This window comes from Phyllobates terribilis, unplaced genomic scaffold (assembly GCF_046119375.1).
Source record: "Phyllobates terribilis strain yellow unplaced genomic scaffold, ASM4611937v1 Scaffold_4__5_contigs__length_816908805, whole genome shotgun sequence".
Taxonomy (NCBI): domain Eukaryota; kingdom Metazoa; phylum Chordata; class Amphibia; order Anura; family Dendrobatidae; genus Phyllobates; species Phyllobates terribilis.
In genome coordinates this window covers 387413649-387433860 of record NW_027362764.1, presented here as the reverse complement: position 1 = coordinate 387433860, position 20212 = coordinate 387413649, and the positions used below count along the sequence as shown (strand labels likewise).

Below are 20212 nucleotides of genomic sequence, written 5' to 3'. Positions count from 1 at the left end.
GATTTGTCACTTCCTTATGTCCACTGTGCAATTCTACATCAAGTAGGCTTAGAGTGTCAGCTCTTTCTCTCACTACAATTCTGTGTGAGAGGAATATGGATCTTAATATTTTCTATGAAAATCAATAGAGGGTTAAACATAGATAAAATTCAGGACTGAGGTGTAACCTTCTCTATGAGTGAGTTTCATGTTATGATCACTTCAAGAGCAAATCAGGCCGACTTGAAAGTGTTAGGTATCACCTGATGGGATGGATCCACTAAGCTACAGGTCAGGGTGAACACACAGAGATGGAATAGCAATTTTTAAAAAAAATAATACTTAATTATAAATATTAAAATCCTATAAACAAAACCACCGTACTATATGCAGTCTATCCTGTATGTCCACTATTTTGTCACACGGGTCATACTCAGGATACTAATATTCCCTAAAACCAATCACCCAATGTGTAATACCTGATGTCTAGACTACTCTTAATATATCTGTATCCTTAATTACCAACTCTTAGGCAGATATCAATTATTCCCACAGGGGGAGCATATAATTATTATTGCATTTTGCCCTCTGAAAAATATCAGACTATGGACCCCTTCTCATATATAGTCGGGGTTATACGAAAAAGGAGAGATTTTTTTCCTAGTCCTTTTTATAAACTCCAGTCCACTAATAGGGGATACAGATAACACGGTTCTATCTATGTTATACTCCTATCCAATCTTAAAGCAATTGGTATGTGATATCAATTTACTGCCTGTTAATTTCTGCTGAATCACAGATGACTCAATGGCAGCTCTACATCTACATAGGACACAGCTCTTATTTTATCACGTACAGACCCAATAAATCGTCTGTCATTACGCTGTTCCTTTAAGAATTGCTGTCCCTTTATTTATAGCTCAGGGTGTCACAGCAGCATCTTGGCATGTACGTCCCTATATCCATATACATGCCCTAAAACATACATGTTCGCCTATACGCGTTTCACCCATATGATATTTTTATGGGCACATCAGGAGGCCAAAGCACTATGTTCCTTGCTAATACATTTGCAGGAGTCTCTGCTCCCGGCTATTGTGAGAGCTGCATGCGGCGGCACGGACGCCGAACTCTTATAGATGATACTCCTCCCCCCTTTTATTGACGCGACCAAGCACGGGCCACTCACAAGGGCCCTACCTTGGAGCCAATAAGGAGTTGCCACATCACATGCAAGGATACACGCGTCACGGGGGGCGGAGTCATCATAGATACCACCACACAGATAGGGAGACTGCATCCTGACGTCAGCTGGTAAGGTAAACTAACTTTTAACCCACTACTGACATGGATACATACATCAGAAAGCCAGAATAACCAATAGAAACAATATAGCTCCTTTTTAAATAAGATTCACCAGGATTAGGGAGACCAAAGGATGTCAATTTTAATAAGTATGGTTAATCATTCAACAAGTATAAAGATGCTGATGCTGTATATACAGATGATCATTGCTCTTAGATATCATTACCAACTATACACTCCGAAACCTCCACAATTATTGTATGAATGGAGTAAAGGACATACATTCATTTAAACCCATTGGAGCAACAGTTTTTAATCTGTGAATCCGCTGGGTTTCTTTCCTTTGAATTTTATTGTCATGATCACCCCCCCCCCCTTTGAGATGTTCTAATCTTTTCAATACCCTGAAAACCTATAGCCTTCATGTCACCATCATGTACTTCCCATATGTGCCTGGAGATAGGTGTGTCCTCTTTCCTCCGAATATCCCCCAGGTGTTCGAGAATTCTAATACGAAATTGACTGATGGCTTTCCCTACATATGTTTTGGGGCAGTCGCATTTTGCCAGATATACAATGCACTCCGTTCGGCAGTTAATAAACTCTCTGTTCTGGTAGATTTTACCAGTAATGTCGCTCGTGAATGATGTTTTCTTCACTATAAAATCACAGGCCTTACAAGCCCCACATCTAAACGTACCGACCAAGTTTGTACGATTTAGCCAGGTAGGATCCGCTTTATCTGGTTGTAGATGGCTATGAACCAGACGATCTTTTAAATTTCGTCCCCTACGATACGTCACTGAAGAGTGAGGGGTGATAACACCCCTAAGGTCCGGATCCAAATTCAAAACATCCCAGAAAGTACGAAGGACATTCATTACTTAGATTTTTCGTCAAAGGTCCCTATTAGACGTACTAAACCATTATCCTCATTTCTCGCTTTAGGGACTAATAAGGATGTCCTATTAGCTGCCTTTGCATGATGGTATGCCTGCTCCACAACATACGAGGGATATCCTCGTTTCTTGAACCTTTCACACAGTTCACATGCTTCCCTCTCAAACCCCTCCAGGGATGAGCAATTACGTCTTAAGGCGCAAAAATTGCTCCTTGGGAATTCCACGTTTTGAGAGGTGAAGGATGGTGGCTTTTCCATTGTTAAAGGCTGTTTGTAGCCGTTGATTTCCTAAAAAGATTTGTCACTAAGCAGCCACTATGGTCGATAGATGTGGGGCTTGTAAGGCCTGTGATTTTATAGTGAAGAAAACATCATTCACGAGCGACATTACTGGTAAAATCTACCAGAGCTGAGAGTTTATTAACTGCCGAACGGAGGGCATTGTATATCTGGCAAAATGCGACTGCCCCAAAACATATGTAGGGAAAACCATCAGTCAATTTCGTATTAGAATTCTCGAACACCTGGGGGATATTCGGAGGAAAGAGGACACACCTATCTCCAGGCACATATGGGAAGTACATGATGGTGACATGAAGGCTATAGGTTTTCCAGGTATTGAAAAGATTAGAACATCTCAGGTGGGGGGGGGGGTGATCATGACAATAAAATTCAAAGGAAAGAAACCCAGCGGATTCACAGATTAAAAACTGTTGCTCCAATGGGTTTAAATGAATGTATGTCCTTTACTCCATTCATACAATAATTGTGGAGGTTTCGGAGTGTATAGTTGGTAATGATATCTAAGAGCAATGATCATCTGTATATATAGCATCAGCATCTTTATACTTGTTGAATGATTAACCATACTTATTAAAATTGACATCCTTTGGTCTCCCTAATCCTGGTGAATCTTATTTAAAAAGGAGCTATATTGTTTCTATTGGTTATTCTGGCTTTCTGATGTATGTATCCATGTCAGTAGTGGGTTAAAAGTTAGTTTACCTTACCAGCTGACGTCAGGATGCAGTCTCCCTATCTGTGTGGTGGTATCTATGATGACTCCGCCCCCCGTGACGCGTGTATCCTTGCATGTGATGTGGCAACTCCTTATTGGCTCCAAGGTAGGGCCCTTGTGAGTGGCCCGTGCTTGGTCGCGTCAATGGAAGGGGGGAGGAGTATCATCTATAAGAGTTCGGCATCCGTGCCGCCGCATGCAGCTCTCACAATAGCCGGGAGCAGAGACTCCTGCAAATGTATTAGCAAGGAACATAGTGCTTTGGCCTCCTGATGTGCCCATAAAAATATCATATGGGTGAAACGCGTAGAGGCGAACATGTATGTTTTAGGGCATGTATATGGATATAGGGACGTACATGCCAAGATGCTGCTGTGACACCCTGAGCTATAAATAAAGGGACAGCAATTCTTAAAGGAACAGCGTAATGACAGACGATTTATTGGGTCTGTACGTGATAAAATAAGAGCTGTGTCCTATGTAGATGTAGAGCTGCCATTGAGTCATCTGTGATTCAGCAGAAATGAACAGGCAGTAAATTGATATCACATACCAATTGCTTTAAGATTGGATAGGAGTATAACATAGATAGAACCGTGTTATCTGTATCCCCTATTAGTGGACTGGAGTTTATAAAAAGGACTAGGAAAAAAATCTCTCCTTTTTCGTATAACCCCGACTATATATGAGAAGGGGTCCATAGTCTGATATTTTTCAGGGGGCAAAGTGCAATAATAATTATATGTTCCTTCTGTGGGAATAATTGATATCTGCCTAAGAGTTGGTAATTAAGGATACAGATATATTAAGAGTAGTCTAGACATCAGGTATTACACATTGGGTGATTGGTTTTAGGGAATATTAGTATCCTGAGTATGACCCGTGTGACAAAATAGTGGACATACAGGATAGACTGCATATAGTACGGTGGTTTTGTTTATAGGATTTTAATATTTATAATAAAGTATTGTTTTTTTTAAATATTGCTATTCCACCTCAGTCAGTGATTTTTGTCTATTTTGGTGGTTTAAATACATTTTGAGTTGTTGGTCCTCAGTCCGTGAATCCTGAAGACACAGACAGCAATTCCATAGTTGCAAGTACCTGGACAACGGGCTATGCTGGACGGCAAGCAAGTAGCAGGACACCCCCCACGCTACAAAGCCAAGAGTGAAGTCAAACAGGATAGCAGATAAAAGGGAGGTTTGAAGCAGTATGTAGATATAGGTTGGAAAACCCCACAAATGTTAGCAGAGCTGGTTGCAGCATAATATGAACAGTCTCTAAAGAAGTTTATAATGCAAATAGCAAACAATGGGTTAATTAGAATATAACTTCAACTGGTGATTACTAAAACCATGGTTTGTTTAAAAAAGCTATGAATCTGCACTAAATTACCATTATAACCATGTCTTTACTTTACATTCCAGAATCTTAATGACAGTCCCTCTTTAAAAAACTTTTGATGATGATGTTACTGAGGCATCTCTCCTCAGGACCGTTTTCCTTCCAGTCTATCAAGTAAAAGAGATGCCCATGAATCTTTATATGGTCCTAAATTTGGTTGAGGTCATACTCATATGTGTCTGGATCAGAGGCAAAATCAGGAACTGTCTTGACTGAAGGAGACAATTTGTTGCATGCCAGATGACAGGAAAATATGACAAGCATTAGGAATTTGTAATATGGACGGTATCTTTAGTTGGAAAGGTACCAGACTAATTTACTAAACAATTTGGAATTTAGTAGGCAACTTTTAGCCGTGACTGCAGCCAAATTGGATTCCAGTTTAGTACAGATTTTATGCATGTCATGAGAGACACTATTCATACCAGAAAGTAGACTTTTTAGGTGTAATTGGCAGAGGAAGATGAGGCTCTCAACCATACACTAACAAATGGAGATTTCCCAGAAGATTGTGAAACTGAATTGTTATCTGTGAATTTTGCCCAAGGAAGCAAATCCAGCCAATTATCTTGAAGGGAGTTGGAGGAAATTCATAGATTATTGCTTCATGCACTGATTGTTTCTCTCAGTTTGCCTGTTACTTAAGCGTGATAAGCTGAGAAGATCTTGGAGAGTACCCTTCAGAACTTGCAAATCACAGTCAAAACTTTGTGAACTGGGTGCCTATGGAACCAGACATACTTATGTTTTGGTTGCATTGTTTTCAGTTGCTTTTTTAACTTGGTCAATGCCAAGGTAAGGAGGCTTATTCACTGTGCAATGCTCCTCTGGGTTAAAGGGTTGATTGTGACTTGTAGGATTGCTGCTTCCAATAGGTGGCGCTATAGAGTTCAAGTCCTCTTTCTCTCTGAAGAGGCAATTTGCATATTAAATTTCCCAGAGGAGCATTGCACGGCGAATAAGCCTCCTTACCTTGACATGTCAGAGCCGGTATTTCACTCTCCACAAGGCAAAATGTTACCCCATAGACCTCAGTCCAGAGCCTCTCATCTAGCCAAATCAGTTCTCATACTTTGCATTGATGAGGGCCAATAGTCCAAAACACCGTGTCTGCCAATTGAGATTCTGATTTGTCTACTACCCTAAGGCTGTGTGCCCACGATGCGTTTTTTAAGTGTTTTTGCAGTGGCAATTCCGCTTAAAAAACGCTTGGTAGAAGACCTGCCATGTTCCCCAATGATAATCCGCATGTGCTGTGCACATGTTGCGGAAATTTCCGCTGCGGATTATCATTGCGGAAAAAAACGCAGCACTACCAATTATTTTGCAGAAGCGCTGCGTTTTTGCCGCCATTGACTTGCATTGGAACGCATGGATTACGCATCACTGCATATGTAGATGCGCATTCCATGCGTTTCAATGTGCGGATGGTACCCAGGTTTGGAAAAGAGGAGACTCTCCTCCGGACACGGGTACCATAGAACCTGTAAAAAAAAAAGAATAAAATAAAAAATAAACATTATATTTACCTTCTGATGGCCCCCGGTGCGCTTTTCTTTGCTTGCCGGCAGATCGCGGTGGACTGAAGGACCTGCTCTGATGTCATTTAGTCATGTGACGGCAGGTCCTTCAGTGTACCGCGAGCTGCTGGCAAGCCGAGACGCATCGAATCAAGACTCCGGGGGCCATCAGAAGATAAGTATAGATTTATTTTTTTACCATTCTTTCGGTCACACTATATAAATTTATGCCGGTTGCATGGATTTATATAGTGTGACCAAGTTGTGAAGCACTTTCCAAGTGATGCTAAAATCTCTTGGAAAGCACTTGTCAACCCGCATGTGGAAATGCAAGTGAAGAACGCTTCACATCCGCATGTCGCTGGCAGGAAAAACGTATGTACAAGACGCATGTGTTTTTTCTGCCAGGGAGATGCAGAAACGCTCAGGAAAAAATCCGGAGCATTTATGCATTGTGGGCACATAGCCTAAGTCAAATTGCAAGACTTGTTAAAGGGATGATTGTGACTTGTAGGATTGCTGCTTCCAATAGGTGGTGTTATAGAGTTAAACTCATCTTTCTCTCTCAAGAGGCAGTTTGCTTTTTTTTTTAGTTTTCTGTCCACATAGCTGTATGTGTTTTTTTTTGTGGGACGAGTTATAGTTTTGAATGATACCATTTACTTTACCATTCAATGTTCTGGAAAATGGGTAAAAAATTCCAAGTGTGGTAAAATTATACAAAAAAAAAAATGCAATCCCGCAATTGTTTTAAAAAGAGTTAATGGTATTGTAAGAATGAACTATTAACATGATTCTCCAAGGCAGTACAATTATGGCGATATCAAACATGTATATATATTTTTTTTACTTGAGAAAAAAAAATTCACTTGGGTTGTCATTTTCTAAGATGCTTAACGTTTTGATTTTTCCATTAATGGAGTTGTGTGAGGGCTTGTTTTTTGCACTGTAAACTAACGTTTTTATGAACATCCTTCTGGGGCAGATACAATATTTTTATCCCTTTTAATAGCATTTTGTTACAGTGACCAAAACACTGAAATTCTGGGTTATTGATATTTTTTATTTTGATATATTAGACGTTTACGGGCACAGCTATGCCACATTTGTTTATTTTTTGCTATTATGCTTACTATTTATTATTTCTTTATTTTATAATAGGGGGAAACAATTGATTTTAATTTTTTTTTTCATATTTTTTAAAAACATTTTATTTTCTAGTCCCCTTCAAGGGAATGTGTCACCCCATTTGAGCGAACTAGTCATACCTGGATTATGCCTTGTTCAGTAAAAATCATATTTTATCGCTTTATTTTAATTAGATCTTATAGGCTATGGCGTGTACACTACCCAGATGATAACACTGCCTCCGCTCTTCATTAGATCAGATTTCTCTTCTCTTCACAATGTGCCTTTGACGTCAGGTGCGCTGCCGGAAATCCTGCGCATTCTGCCTTCTGTCGCTCCTCTGCACTGCTCTGGGCACTGACTTAAATTTTGTTCTGTGCAGGAACCGGAGAGTCACAGTAACTTCCGGTCCCAGTGTTCCCTGGCTCAGAAAAGGTGTACACCCGACTTCCTTTCTTCCATCCCACATAGTAAACATGTCATTTGCACCTTTTCTGCGTGCCAGAGAACACTGGGAGGGGAAGTTACTCTCTGGAACATGCATTGAACAAAATTCTTATTGTATTTATGCTGCAGAGGTCCAATGCAAAGATATTTACATTTGTTTCTACTGGAGCGCAATATGTGAAATTTCTGCTTGTAGTGCAACTGGTCATTTCTTCAGCGTCTTCTCTGGGGGCATGCGCTGTCACCCCTCAATGATGCCAGATGCTACCAATCACTGCTTAGCCACCTCTGAAACGGATATTGTTAGATCATCTGCTGAGCTGTGATTGGCAGTGTCTGGGAGGGGTGAAAATGCATCTGCCCATAGAAGACTTAAGAACCACCCAGTAGCACTGCAATTACATTTCACATACTGCGCTCCAAAAGCAACAAATGTTAATATCTCTGCAATAGTGTGATGCAGCACAAAATGAAAAAAACAGTCAGTGATTTTTACAAGGTATTTAACCCCTTCACAGAAGCGGGTGTATGGAGCAAGCTCACAGGCTGAGCTCATCCCATAACCGGAAGGTAATGGCTGTGTGTTACAGCCAGGACCTGCCTCTGACACTGGCATTTAACAGGTTAACAATCAAATGTTAAAGGGGGTTTCCCACAAACAAAAGTTCATTTTAAAAATTGTCTGTGTCTGACCGTGTACGGAACATACCACATCTCCTGGGCAGGGGAGGAAGCGAAACACAATACAGACAGTACAGCAGGGGATCACAGCTGATTCATTTTGTGAGGAAAAATATTGTTTAAAAACAGGCAGTGAAATGTTTTACCTCCCAAAATGAATCAGCTGTGATCCCCTGCTGTAATGTCTGTATTGTCTTTTGCTTCCTCCCCTGCCCAGGAGCACACGGACCATTTTTAAAATGAACTTTTGTTTGTGGGAAAACCCCCTTTAAACTCTTGATAGTGGCATTAACAACGTGGGGGGGGGGGCGTCATTCTCTGCCCCCATCGGTGCACCTGATCGCGGGTTGCCGAATAGGTTGCTATAACAGCCGGGAGTCTGATGAATACTTCCATGCATGTCATTACGAAGTTCACTTGAAACCTTGCCTATGGCTGATCCACGGAGACCGTGATTCTTACTATCTGCAGCAATGCTATGTCTGTATATAGCACAAGCGATTGGACGATCACATGTTCAAGTCCCCTAAGGACTAACAAGTACAATGAAAAGTGAAAAAAAAAGATCAAATCACTCCCTCCCCCTATATAAAATAAAAAAAATACACGTGGTATCGCCGCATTAAGAAACGTCTGATCTATCAAAACATAAAAATGAACCTGAACAATAAACACTAGTGTTGAGCGAGCACTAAAATGCTCGGGTGCTCAAAGCTCGGGCCGAGCTCGCAGTGATACTCGGGTGCTCGACCCGAGCAACGAGCCTAATGTTAGTCTATGGGAAACCCGAGCATTTTTGCGGCGGCTCCCCTGGCAGTCTGTAGAAAGCCTAAAAAGTGCCCAAAACGATAGTGACAGTGCTCAAATGACATGGGGGCAGCATGGGGATCGCCCCAGGAAGCATTTCTGACCCCCAGGTCACTGCTGTCAACAACGTGGTCAGAGGTATTAAGCCACTTTTACGGGCTCACAATAAAACGTTTAAAAACTAAACTGAAAGCGCTTTCCTGTGAAATATGTTAAGGAATTTCCTTTCCAGGGTAAAGACTTGTGTATAAGGTAAAATAAATAACCAAAAACAAAAATACTCCTCCACATCTTGGGCTATGTTCACAAGTAGGATTTTTCATGCGTTTTTGCACTTTTGTATTGCTTTAAACCGTGACCAATGCATTCACCGGGAAATGTCATTTTAACATTTTACAACCTTATCTGGCCATGTGCTGTGTGACACATACATACAGTGCTGAAAAGACATGGGAACAGCTTTGGGAAGACCCCTGGAAGCATCTCTGACACCCAGGTCACTGCCTAAAAGTGTGCCCATCGGAAGTCACCCTTGCCGCATCAGAAGACGCAGACTTGCAACTATCCCCGTGCAAGTCCTTGTCCCAGGGCAGTGTTCAATTGTACCTCCCCCATTCCTTGCAATGCAAGCGCAGATATGCAGCCAGCCAACCACCCACCCACCCGCAGGCTGCAATACCATACTGCTAGCTTTCACTTGAAATGGGGCCTTTTAGTTTGGAGGAGGCCGAAGCTGGCCACTATCTCATGGCTGCTTCGGCAGCGAGGTATCCATACTCAGTCCCCGGCGGCTGGGTGTCCATACTCGGTCCCCAGCCGCCCCGCGGCCGGGTGTCCACACACGGTCCCCAGCCGCCTGGGGGCGGCCGGGTGTCCATAAACGGTCCCCAGCCGCCCCTATTTCTCCTGTCACCTTCCCCCACACTTTTCTTAGCCTGGCCTGCTTTAGGGCAGCATTGGACGAGCCCACCAGGGAACCAGACTCCTCCGGTGGGCCCTGGCTTCTCCATCAGGAGAGTTAAGAGTGCCAAGGTGAGGAGCATGATGATGATGATAGAAGTTAGCATCTACTTTGTTTTCTTTTAATGCAAACGTAAGTGTGCAGCCTGCCACCCACCCACCCCCAGGCTGCAATGCCATACTGCTAGCTTGCCCATATGGTTGCCCAACGTTTCAACCCCACCGGGGTTTTCATCAGGGGCTTCAGTTAAACTAAATGGTAGAATCTTGTGGGTATTGCCTAGTAGGTCCTTAATTGTAGCATGAAGTATTCCGGCCAAAAATGCTTGGGAAATGTATCCAAATAGAAAATTGCTCGGGGTGCTGTTACCCTTGGATATGAGGTAAGTGTACCTGTGCGTGACGACTTGCTTTTGTTGACACAGCCACCGGCAACAGAAGCAAGTCATCACGCACAGGTACACTCACCTCATATCCATGGGTAACAGCACCCCGAGCACTTTTCTATTTGGATACATTTCCCAAGCATTTTTGGCCGGAATACTTCATGCTACAATTAAGGACCTACTAGTCGATACCCACAAGATTCTACCATTTAGTTTAACTGAAGCCCCTGATGAAAACCCCGGTGGGGTTGAAACGTTGGGCAACCATATGGGCAACTATACTTTGGAGAATCTATTAAAGGAATTACTTTTTTGAATCACAACTATTGACTCTCTACATTTATTGAGTCCCGGAACCTCATTCTACATTACATAGTACTTTGTGTTCCTGGCACCCATTCATTATAGTTGAGCTTGGTCTCTATTTATTATTGAATACTGTTAGCTTGCATTTGAAATGGGGCCTTTTAGTTTGGAGTAGGCCGAAGCTGGCCACTACCTCATGGCTGCTTCGGCGGCCTGGTATCCATACTCAGTCCCTAGCCGCCCGGCGGCCGGGTGTCCACACTCGGTCCCCAGCCGCCAGGGGGCTGCCGGGTGTCCATACTCGGTCCCCAGCCGCCCCGCGGCCGGGTGTCCACACACGGTCCTCAGCCACCTGGGAGCGGCCAGGTGTCAATAAACGGTCCCCAGCCGCCCCTATTTCTCCTGTCACCTTCCCACACACTTTTCTTAGCCTGGCCTGCTTTAGGGCAGCATTGGACGAGCCCACCAGAGAACCAGACTCCTCCGGTGGGCCCTGGCTTCTCCATCAGGGGAGTTGAGAGTGCCAAGGTGAGGAGCATGATGATGATAGAAGTTAGCATCTGCTTTGTTTTCTTTTAATGCAAGCGTAAGTGTGCAGCCTGCCACCCACCCACCCCAGGCTGCAATGCCATACTGCTAGCTTGAACTTGAAATGGGGCCTTTTAGTTTGGAGGAGGCCGAAGCTGGCCACTACCTCATGGCTGCTTCTGCGGCCTGGTATCCATACTCAGTCCCCAGCCGCCCGGCGGCCGGGTGTCCATAAACGGTCCCCAGCCGCCCCTATTTCTCCTGTCACCTTCCCACACACTTTTCTTAGCCTGGCCTGCTTTAGGGCAGCATTGGACGAGCCCACCAGAGAACCAGACTCCTCCGGTGGGCCCTGGCTTCTCCATCAGGGGAGTTGAGAGTGCCAAGATGAGGAGAATGATGATGATGATAGAAGTTAGCATCTGCTTTGTTTTCTTGGAATGCAAGCGCATGTATGTAGTAGCGGCTAGGCCTGAAGTGGTCAGCGTTTTGGCGCATATCCTACCTCCTCCGAGGATTGCTGGATGTTTTCCTGCTACTATCCCAGTTCTATGACTCCCGTTAAAACAAAGCTTCAGGTGATAAATGATGGATGAGGTGGTGGCAAAGGAGAAAGAGCAGGAGGAACAGGGACCATTCACATCAATATCAGGCCAGTCAACCACACATGTCTTGTAGGATATGTTTCTGTACCAAAAGGAGCGGTTTGGGTACACAGTTATAGGGCATACAGTGAGTGCAATACCTACCAAAAATTTAGAGGCACTGCAATGCCCCTTGGAAGTGACATGGAGGTCAGAGGGCCTTAACTAAACCATTTTTTCCATTTATAGCAACTGGGTCTCCTGTGCACTGTTGGCCTAAGCAGTGAATGGAAGGCTTTCCAAAAATTATGAGGAACTGCAATGCCCCTTGAAACAGACGTGGATTACAGCGTACTAAAAACCTTCTACCCATTATTGGGGAGTGGGTCTCCCTTAGTGTTCGCCTATGCATTGAAAAGCAAAAGCTGACTAAAATTAGGAGGAAATGCAATGCCCGTTAGAAGAGTCGTGGAGGTCGCAGTAGCTTAACAAGACAGTTTGAATGCCCCTTGGAAAAGTGGTGGAGGTCACAGTAGCTTAACAAGACTGTTTTAATGCCCCTCGGAAGAGACGTGGAGGTCGCAGTAGCTTAATAAGACGGTTTGAATGCCCCTTGGAAAAGTGGTGGAGGTCGCAGTAGCTTAACAAGACGGTTTTAATGCCCCTTACAAGAGCCATACAGTACAGCATCTTAAAAACATTATTCCCATTATTGGGGAGTGGGTCTCCCATAGTCTTTGCTTATGCCTTCCAAGCAAAAGCTGCCAAAAATTAGGACGGAGAAACTTGCAATGCCCCTTACAAGAGCCATGCAGTACAGCATATTACAAACATTATTCCCATTATTGGGGAGTGGGTCTCCCATAGTCTTTGCTTATGCCTTCCAAGCAAAAGCTGCCAAAAATTAGGACGGAGGAACTTGCAATGCGCCTTACAAGAGCCATGCAGTCCAGCATATTACAAACATTTTTCCCATTATTGGGGAGTGGGTCTCCCATAGTCTTTGCTTATGCCTTTCAAGCAAAAGCTGCCAAAAATTAGGAGGAAATGCAATGCCCGTTCGAAGAGTCGTGGAGGTTAGAGTTAATTAAAAACAACATTTCAATGCCCCTTGGAAGAGCTGTGGAGTTCACAGTGGTTTAACAAGATGCTTTTAATGCACCTCGGAAGAGACGTGGAGGTCCCAGTAGCTTAACAAGACGGTTTTATTGCCCCTCAGAAGAGACGTGGAGGTCGCAGTAGCTTAACAAGACAGTTTTAATGCCCCTTGGAAAATTGGTGGAGGTCACAGTAGCTTAACAAGACGGTTTTAATGCCCCTTACAAGAGCCATACAGTACAGCATCTTAAAAACATTATTCCCATTATTGGGGAGTGGGTCTCCCATAGTCTTTGCTTATGCCTTCCAAGCAAAAGCTGACAAAAATAAGGACGGAGGAACTTTCAATAATGGCAACACGGACCACGGTCACCCTGGTGGTATAGTGGTGGTGGAGGCTGAGGATAAGGAGAACATAAAACAGCTGAAATGAGGAAGCGTATACCCATGTGTTGCAGGTGAAGCGGTGCATGTGAATACACCTCCCGAAATAACACAGTGGATTTGACTTTATGTTACTCTGCTGTCATTTGGTGGTGATGAGAAGTCTGGCCCAATCCAGCCCTTGTTCATTTTGATAAGGGTCAGCTTGTCAGCATTGTCAGTTGACAGGCGAGTGCCCTTATCAGTTATAATTCCCCCAGTGGCACTAAAAATACGCTCCGATAACACGCTAGCGGCAGGGCAGGCCAGGACCTCCAAGGCGTACAGAGCGAGTTCATTCCTAGTGTCCAGCTTGGATAGCCAATAATTAAAAGGCACAGAGGAATCACGGAGGACGCTGGTACGGTCGGCAAGGTACTCCCTCACCATCTTTTGAAACTTTCCACTCCTTGTGAGAGTACCCCGCGCCTCAGGGTCTGTCCAAAGGGAGGGTCTGAGAAAACTGTCCCAGAACGTTGACAGTGTTCCCCTGCCTCTGCTGGATTGGAGTGGCGTCTCTCTCGCATGTACGCCTTGGTTGGGCAATGAACTGTGACCTCTGCCGCTAGCATGTTCAGATTGGAATTTTTTTAACAGTTCTGCAGCAAGGGCCTTCTGCTACTGCCCCATTTTTGTAGACCTCTCCACCTCAGGAATAAGAGAGTGAAAGTTCTCCTTGTAGTGGGGGTCTAAAAGTGTCACCAACCAGTAATGACTGTTACCCAACATTTTGACAACGCGAGGGTCACGGTTAAGGCAGCGTAACATAAAGTCAGCCATGCGTGCCAGACTGGTAACGGGCAAGACTTCCGTGTCCTCACAAAGAAGACGACTGACCATGCTCTCCTCCTCCTCCTCCCCCTTGTCCTCAGGCCTCCCATGCTGAAGCGACGGTATGACAGTTGTACAGGTACTACCGTCTACAGCGCATGATACAAGCTCCTGTTCTTCCTCCTCCTCATTGTCCCCCCAATGCACGTTGGGATGAGATGAGGCTGGGCTGTGTGTAATCGCCCGCTATGGCTTCTTGATCCATCTCATCATACTCTTGCTGCAATGCCTCCTCTTTAATTCTCTGCAGAGAGCGTTGCAAAAGACAGACAAGTGGAATGCTGACGCTAATGATGACGTCATCGCCACTCACCATCTTGGTGGACTCCTCAAAGTTTGTCAAGATGGTACATATGTCAGACATCCAGGTCCACTCCTGAGGTCTTATGTGTGGAGTCTGACCTGAATATTGATGGCCTTGTTGCAGCTGGTACTCCACAACTGCTCTCTTCTGCTCACAAATCCTTTGCAACATGTGGAGGGTAGAGTTCCAACGTGTGGGGACATCACACACCAGTCGGTGTGACGGAAGCTGCAAACGCTGCTGCAACACAGCAAGGGCGGCGGAAGCTGTAGACGACTTGCGAAAATGAGCTGACAGGCGGTGTACTTTGACGAGCAGATCTGGCAACTCGGGGTACGATTTAAGAAACCGCTGAACCACGAGGTTAAGCACATGAGCCAGGCATCTCGCCTCGCCTCAGAGCCGCCACCAGGTTACGGCCATTGTCACACACGACCATGCCTGGATGTAGGTTCAACGGTCTCAGCCACAGATCTGCCTGCTCTTTCACAGCTGTCCACAACTCACAAGCAGTGTGAGGTTTCTCACCTAAGCTTAGGAGTTTCAGCACAGCCTGTTGCTGCTTGGCGGAGGCAGTACTGCAGTGCTTCCAGTTTGTAACTGATGTGTTGATATCTGAGATGGAGGCTGAACATGAGGAGGAGGATGATGCGCAGGAGCTGTACACTGTGCGGGCAACTCTGACTGACATAGGGCCCGCAATCCTCGGTGTGGGGAGGATGTGTTCCGTCCCAAGGTCCGACTGGGTCCCGGCTTCCACTATGTTTACCCAGTGTGCCGTCAGGGAGATGTACCGTCCCTGGACACAAGCACTTGTCCACGTGTCCGTTGTCAGGTGGACTCTCCCAGTAACTGCGTTGTTGAGGGAGGGCACGGCAGATGTTTTGGGACACGTGCTTGTGTAGTGCGGGGATGGCACACCGGGCAAAATAGTGTCGGCTGGGGACCGAGTACCGAGGGATGGCCACCGCCATAAGGTTGCGGAAGGATTCCGTCTCCACCAGCCACCAACGTGGACGTTGATGCTGTTTCTTGAGAAACTGCCATAACAAGTGAAGACTGAGAGGAGGGGGCATCTTTACATGTAGTATGGACAGAGGATTGCCTTGCACACACAACAGGGGGTTCTGTTGCACGCACAACAGCAGAAGAAGCAGTGGTGACACCCGCTGACACTGGTCGTGGACTCTGGGGTTCACCCCACAAAGTCGGGTGCTTTGCTGCCATGTGCCTGATCATGCTGCTGGTGGTCAGGCTGGTAGTTTTGTCACCCCTGCTGATGCTGGCATGGCAGGTGGTACAAATGGCTTTTTTGGGGTTATCAGCAGAGTCTTTAAAAAAATTCCAGACTCTGGAAGACCTACAGGTTGTACTGGCAATGTCCCTCGTGTTGGTGTTACGGGGAACTGTTGCCTGCCTTCTGTGTGCGGCCACCACACTGCTTCTTCCTGCCTGTTGGGGTACTCTGCCTCCCTCACCCTGTGTGCTGCTGGCCTCGCTCTGCATGTCCTCCTGCCATGTTGGGTCAGTTACTAGCTCATCCACCACCTCCTCCTCTTCCACTTGCGCACCACGATCCTCCTCCTCACTTCCTGGCAATTGTGTCTCGTCATCGTCCACCTCTTGTGACAAATTGCCAGCGTCGACTTCCTGTGGCCGTGGCTGTTCAAATATTTGGGCATCGCTACATGGGATCTCCTCTTCCACCACTTCAAGCGGAGCAGGCGAGGGGCACAAATCTGGAAATGGACCAGTGAACAGCTCTTCAGAGTGTCCAAGTGTGGGATCAGTTGCTGTCTGACGACACTCGGCTTGGTTGGAGGAAGGAGCATCAGGGTGAGGAGGAGTATGCGGTCGTGACTCACGGCTACTAAAATTTGACCGTGTGGAAGACAGACCGGAGGTGGTGGTGCCCAGGAAACTGGAAGTATTATCTGCTATCCAATTAATAACCTGTTCACACTGATCAGTTCGCAATACTGGTGTTCTGTGCTTCCCTAGTAATTCGGTCAAGAAGTGGGAGCGAGAAGATGTGGCTGTTGGTTGTGGCACATTTTCACCTTGGCCACGGCCCCGTCCTCTGCACGCACCATCACCAGAACGTCCAGTTCCACGTCCCTTGCCACGCGCCTTGCCCATTGTTAAGGAAGTAAAATAGCTTACACTCACACTATCAATGGAAAAAGGGTAATAAAAAGTAGATTAGAACCGTGGAAGAGGAAAACCACAGTTCTATTTCTCTGGCCTAAACCCGACTCTTTTAAACAATCTGAACGATCAGGGAGAAACTATTACTGTTTTCCTTCACGGAAAAAATACCAAAAGCTGAATAATAGAGATTTTTTTTCGTGGAATGGCAAAACCACAGTTATTGTTTACTGGGGTATACCAGACAATTTTAAATAGATATATTTGTGGCTGAACAGTGAGCGACACACTCAAACAGTTTTTTTTTAGGTAAAAATGGCCCAAAAGTGGATAATACAGAGGTTTGAACCGTGGAACTGCAAAACCACACCTCTATTTCTCCGGCCTACACCAGACTCTTTTAAAAAAATATATTTGTGTCTGAACTGTCACAGACACACTTTTTTTTTGGGGGGGGGGGCGACACACCAAAAGGTTAATAAGATGGGTCTTTGTACAGTGTGAAGGAGGAAAAAAAAAAAAAAAGAGGATTTAGATGAACAAAAAAGGATTTTTCCTGGCCCCCTAGACCTGGAGCTAAGTCCAGCAATTTCAGCAACAGGAGCACACAGGACTGTAATGCAGCGTTTGCTGGTATAACCACTGCGTCTCCTATACAGCCTGCCTGCCTGATATCTGGGATGGATATTAGTCCTGAGAAGGACTGTTTGTTTGATCTGGCAGCCTTTACAGAGCCTAGATTAACTGTTTCGCAGTATATATCTCTCCCTAAATCAGCAGCGCTGTCCCTACACTGTCTGATCCCAGCCGTCTGTGTCCAAGATGGCGGCGCCCGGTTTTAAATACTCGAGGTGACGTTGTGCGGCCAGCCAATCTATGTAATGCCCACAACCAACATGGCTGCGGCATTACAGTGACTGGCTGGCAATCCCTGCATGTTCATTGGCTCTGTGAAGAGCGCCAAACATGCAGGGCGGAGACCCGAGCTCCCGCCCGAGTAACCCGGAAATGCTCGGTGCTCGCCGAACATCCCGAGTAGCGTGATGCACGGGTGAATACCGAGCAGTGTCGAGCATGTTCGCTCAACACTAATAAACACCGAAAAATTTATGAACACCAAAATTAAGTTTTTTAGGTTGCGGCAATACTACAAAAAATGCTGAAATAAGCAATCAAAAAGTTATATCTCATAATGATATCAATAAGAACGTCGTCTCGCCCCGCAAAAAAATAAGCCATCACACAGCTCCATTGACTGAAAAATGACGGGTTACGGTTCTTGGAAAATGACAACATATCCCAAAAACAATTTTTTCCAAAACTTATGATTTTTTTTATCATAAAAAGAAAAAGACTGAATATATTTGGTGTCGCTGTAATTGTACTGATGAGGAGAATCATATTGTGAAGTAATCTTTACCACAAGACATACACCGTAAAAATAGTACCCAAAAAACAATGTCAGAATTGCAGCGTTTTTTTTCACAATTTTTCCCCACTTAGAATTTTTTTCTCATTTTCCAGTACTCTATGTGATAAAATGAATGGTGTCATTCAAAAGTACAACTTGTCCTGCAAAAAAAAACAATCCCTCATATGTCTATGTGGACAGAAAAATAAAATAGTTATGGCTCTGTGAAGAGGAGAAAAAAGGAAAGCACAAAAATGGAAATTGGCTGCATGGTAAAGGAGCTAACTCAATTTTGTAATAAGGTTACAGGCTCTATTTAATAATTCTCTAATGACTTGTAGTAAACGTCTGGTCACCAAACATTTGGCTTTATACACACCAATACAGTATCTTAGAGTATGTTCACATATGGCGCATTCGCAGCAGATTTTTTTGCCGAAAGTCCTGAAATTGTTCAGATTATCTGAATTGTCACAATTCAGAAATATGGAGTAGATTTTCGGTGCCAGAAATGTTTACAACAAAATCTGCAGAGTTGGAATATATCTTTACATGGCTCGCACCACATTTATTTTTCCAATTCGCTTGACAATGTATGTGTTGCCCAAATTTGACAAATTATAGGAATAAATGAGCCAATTTTTCAATTCATGGCCGATAGCATTATTACCTATCGGCCATGAATTGAAAAATTGGCTCATTTATTCCTATAATTTGGCATACTGAGTGTAGCAAAGAAATAGAGAAGCTAGATTCGTATTGGGATTAAAAAAAATAGACATTTTAGACATTTGTAACCTGTTTTCATCTTGCAAAGATGACATTATAAAAGATTTGAAAAAAACAAGAACGGCAATTCTTTTATAATGTCCGACAGAATAAAGGTAACATTTTAACCATACATTAAAAAAAGCACACATAAAATGCAAAAAACGACGATGGAATTTATTTCATATAAACCTCCATAAATAATATTAGTCCATAATTTCTATACAACAGAAAAATTTGTACCAGTAAGAAAGGTTAAATTAATTTTTGTTTTTCGAATACGTCAATTAAAAAGAAAATTGACAATAAATGTGTTTTTATTGTGCAAAACTATACATATTTACGGTAGTATTGACATCATATACTGCAGAATATTTTTTCAGGTTTCTGAAGTTGTGTACAGTGATAGCTTTTCAATATATCGTTAATAATGGTATCTTAATTATCTATTTATATCTTCACTTCTTTCTTTTCAGGAGTACAAGCGCAAACTGGCAAGGGTTTCCCAAGTTCGCAAAGAACTGCGTCTGCGCATCCAAAGTCTCCCAGATCTTTCGCGTCTACCAAATGTTACCGGCAGCAGAGTCCATTTGCCATATGCTGGGGATCTATACAATGATGATTGACAGGAAACCATGAAGTCACATTCATGATGGCCGAACACTCTGGCTTAGAATAAGGGAATTTTGGTAGTACTTTTGTTTGACGGTGTGATTTACCCAAGACATTTAGGTGTAAATAATGCGATTGAAGTGTGTTAAAATGTGATTCTTATTCCTGACGTAAAATCGTTTTGTGAATATTGTTTAATAGGTCACTACTAGTGTTGAGCGAGTATGTTCTATTAACCCTTTCGGCGAGTACGCTCGGGCCGAGCTCAGAGTATTTATAGCTGCACGGTGATATAGTTGAATCACTCCCGTGTGCATGATTTGCGACTTTGGCAGTTTTATTACTTGTAAGGAATGTCTATTTCTTACACATTCCTCACATGTAATAAAGCTGTCAAACAGTTGCAAATCATGCACACGGGAGCGATTCAAACATATCACCGAGCAGCTGGAAATACTCGGAGCTCGCCCGAGCATACTCGGACAGAACATACTCGCTCAACCCTAGTCACTACTGTTTATAAACTTTGGTTGCGGTTGTATAAAGTGTTTAGCTTTTAGTATAAATTATTTAAGTTTTTCTGTATGTACATATCTGCATTTATAATTAAAATCTGTACATTATTGCTTGATCGATACAAACAATATACATATATTTTTT

The 20212-nt window shown here is 44.0% G+C and overlaps 1 protein-coding gene across 1 annotated transcript in view; it reads left to right on the top strand.

The window, feature by feature from the left end:
- RPRD1A (regulation of nuclear pre-mRNA domain containing 1A) overlaps nt 1-19854 on the top strand; it is a 79071-nt gene extending 59217 nt beyond the window's left edge. Inside the window, exon 7 of the mRNA XM_073678492.1 lies at nt 19417-19854. Within this exon, the coding sequence (XP_073534593.1) occupies nt 19417-19566 (150 nt within the window). The 3' untranslated portion in view covers nt 19567-19854. The remainder of the gene's footprint in view (nt 1-19416) is intronic.
- Nucleotides 19855-20212: the final 358 nt, after the last annotated feature.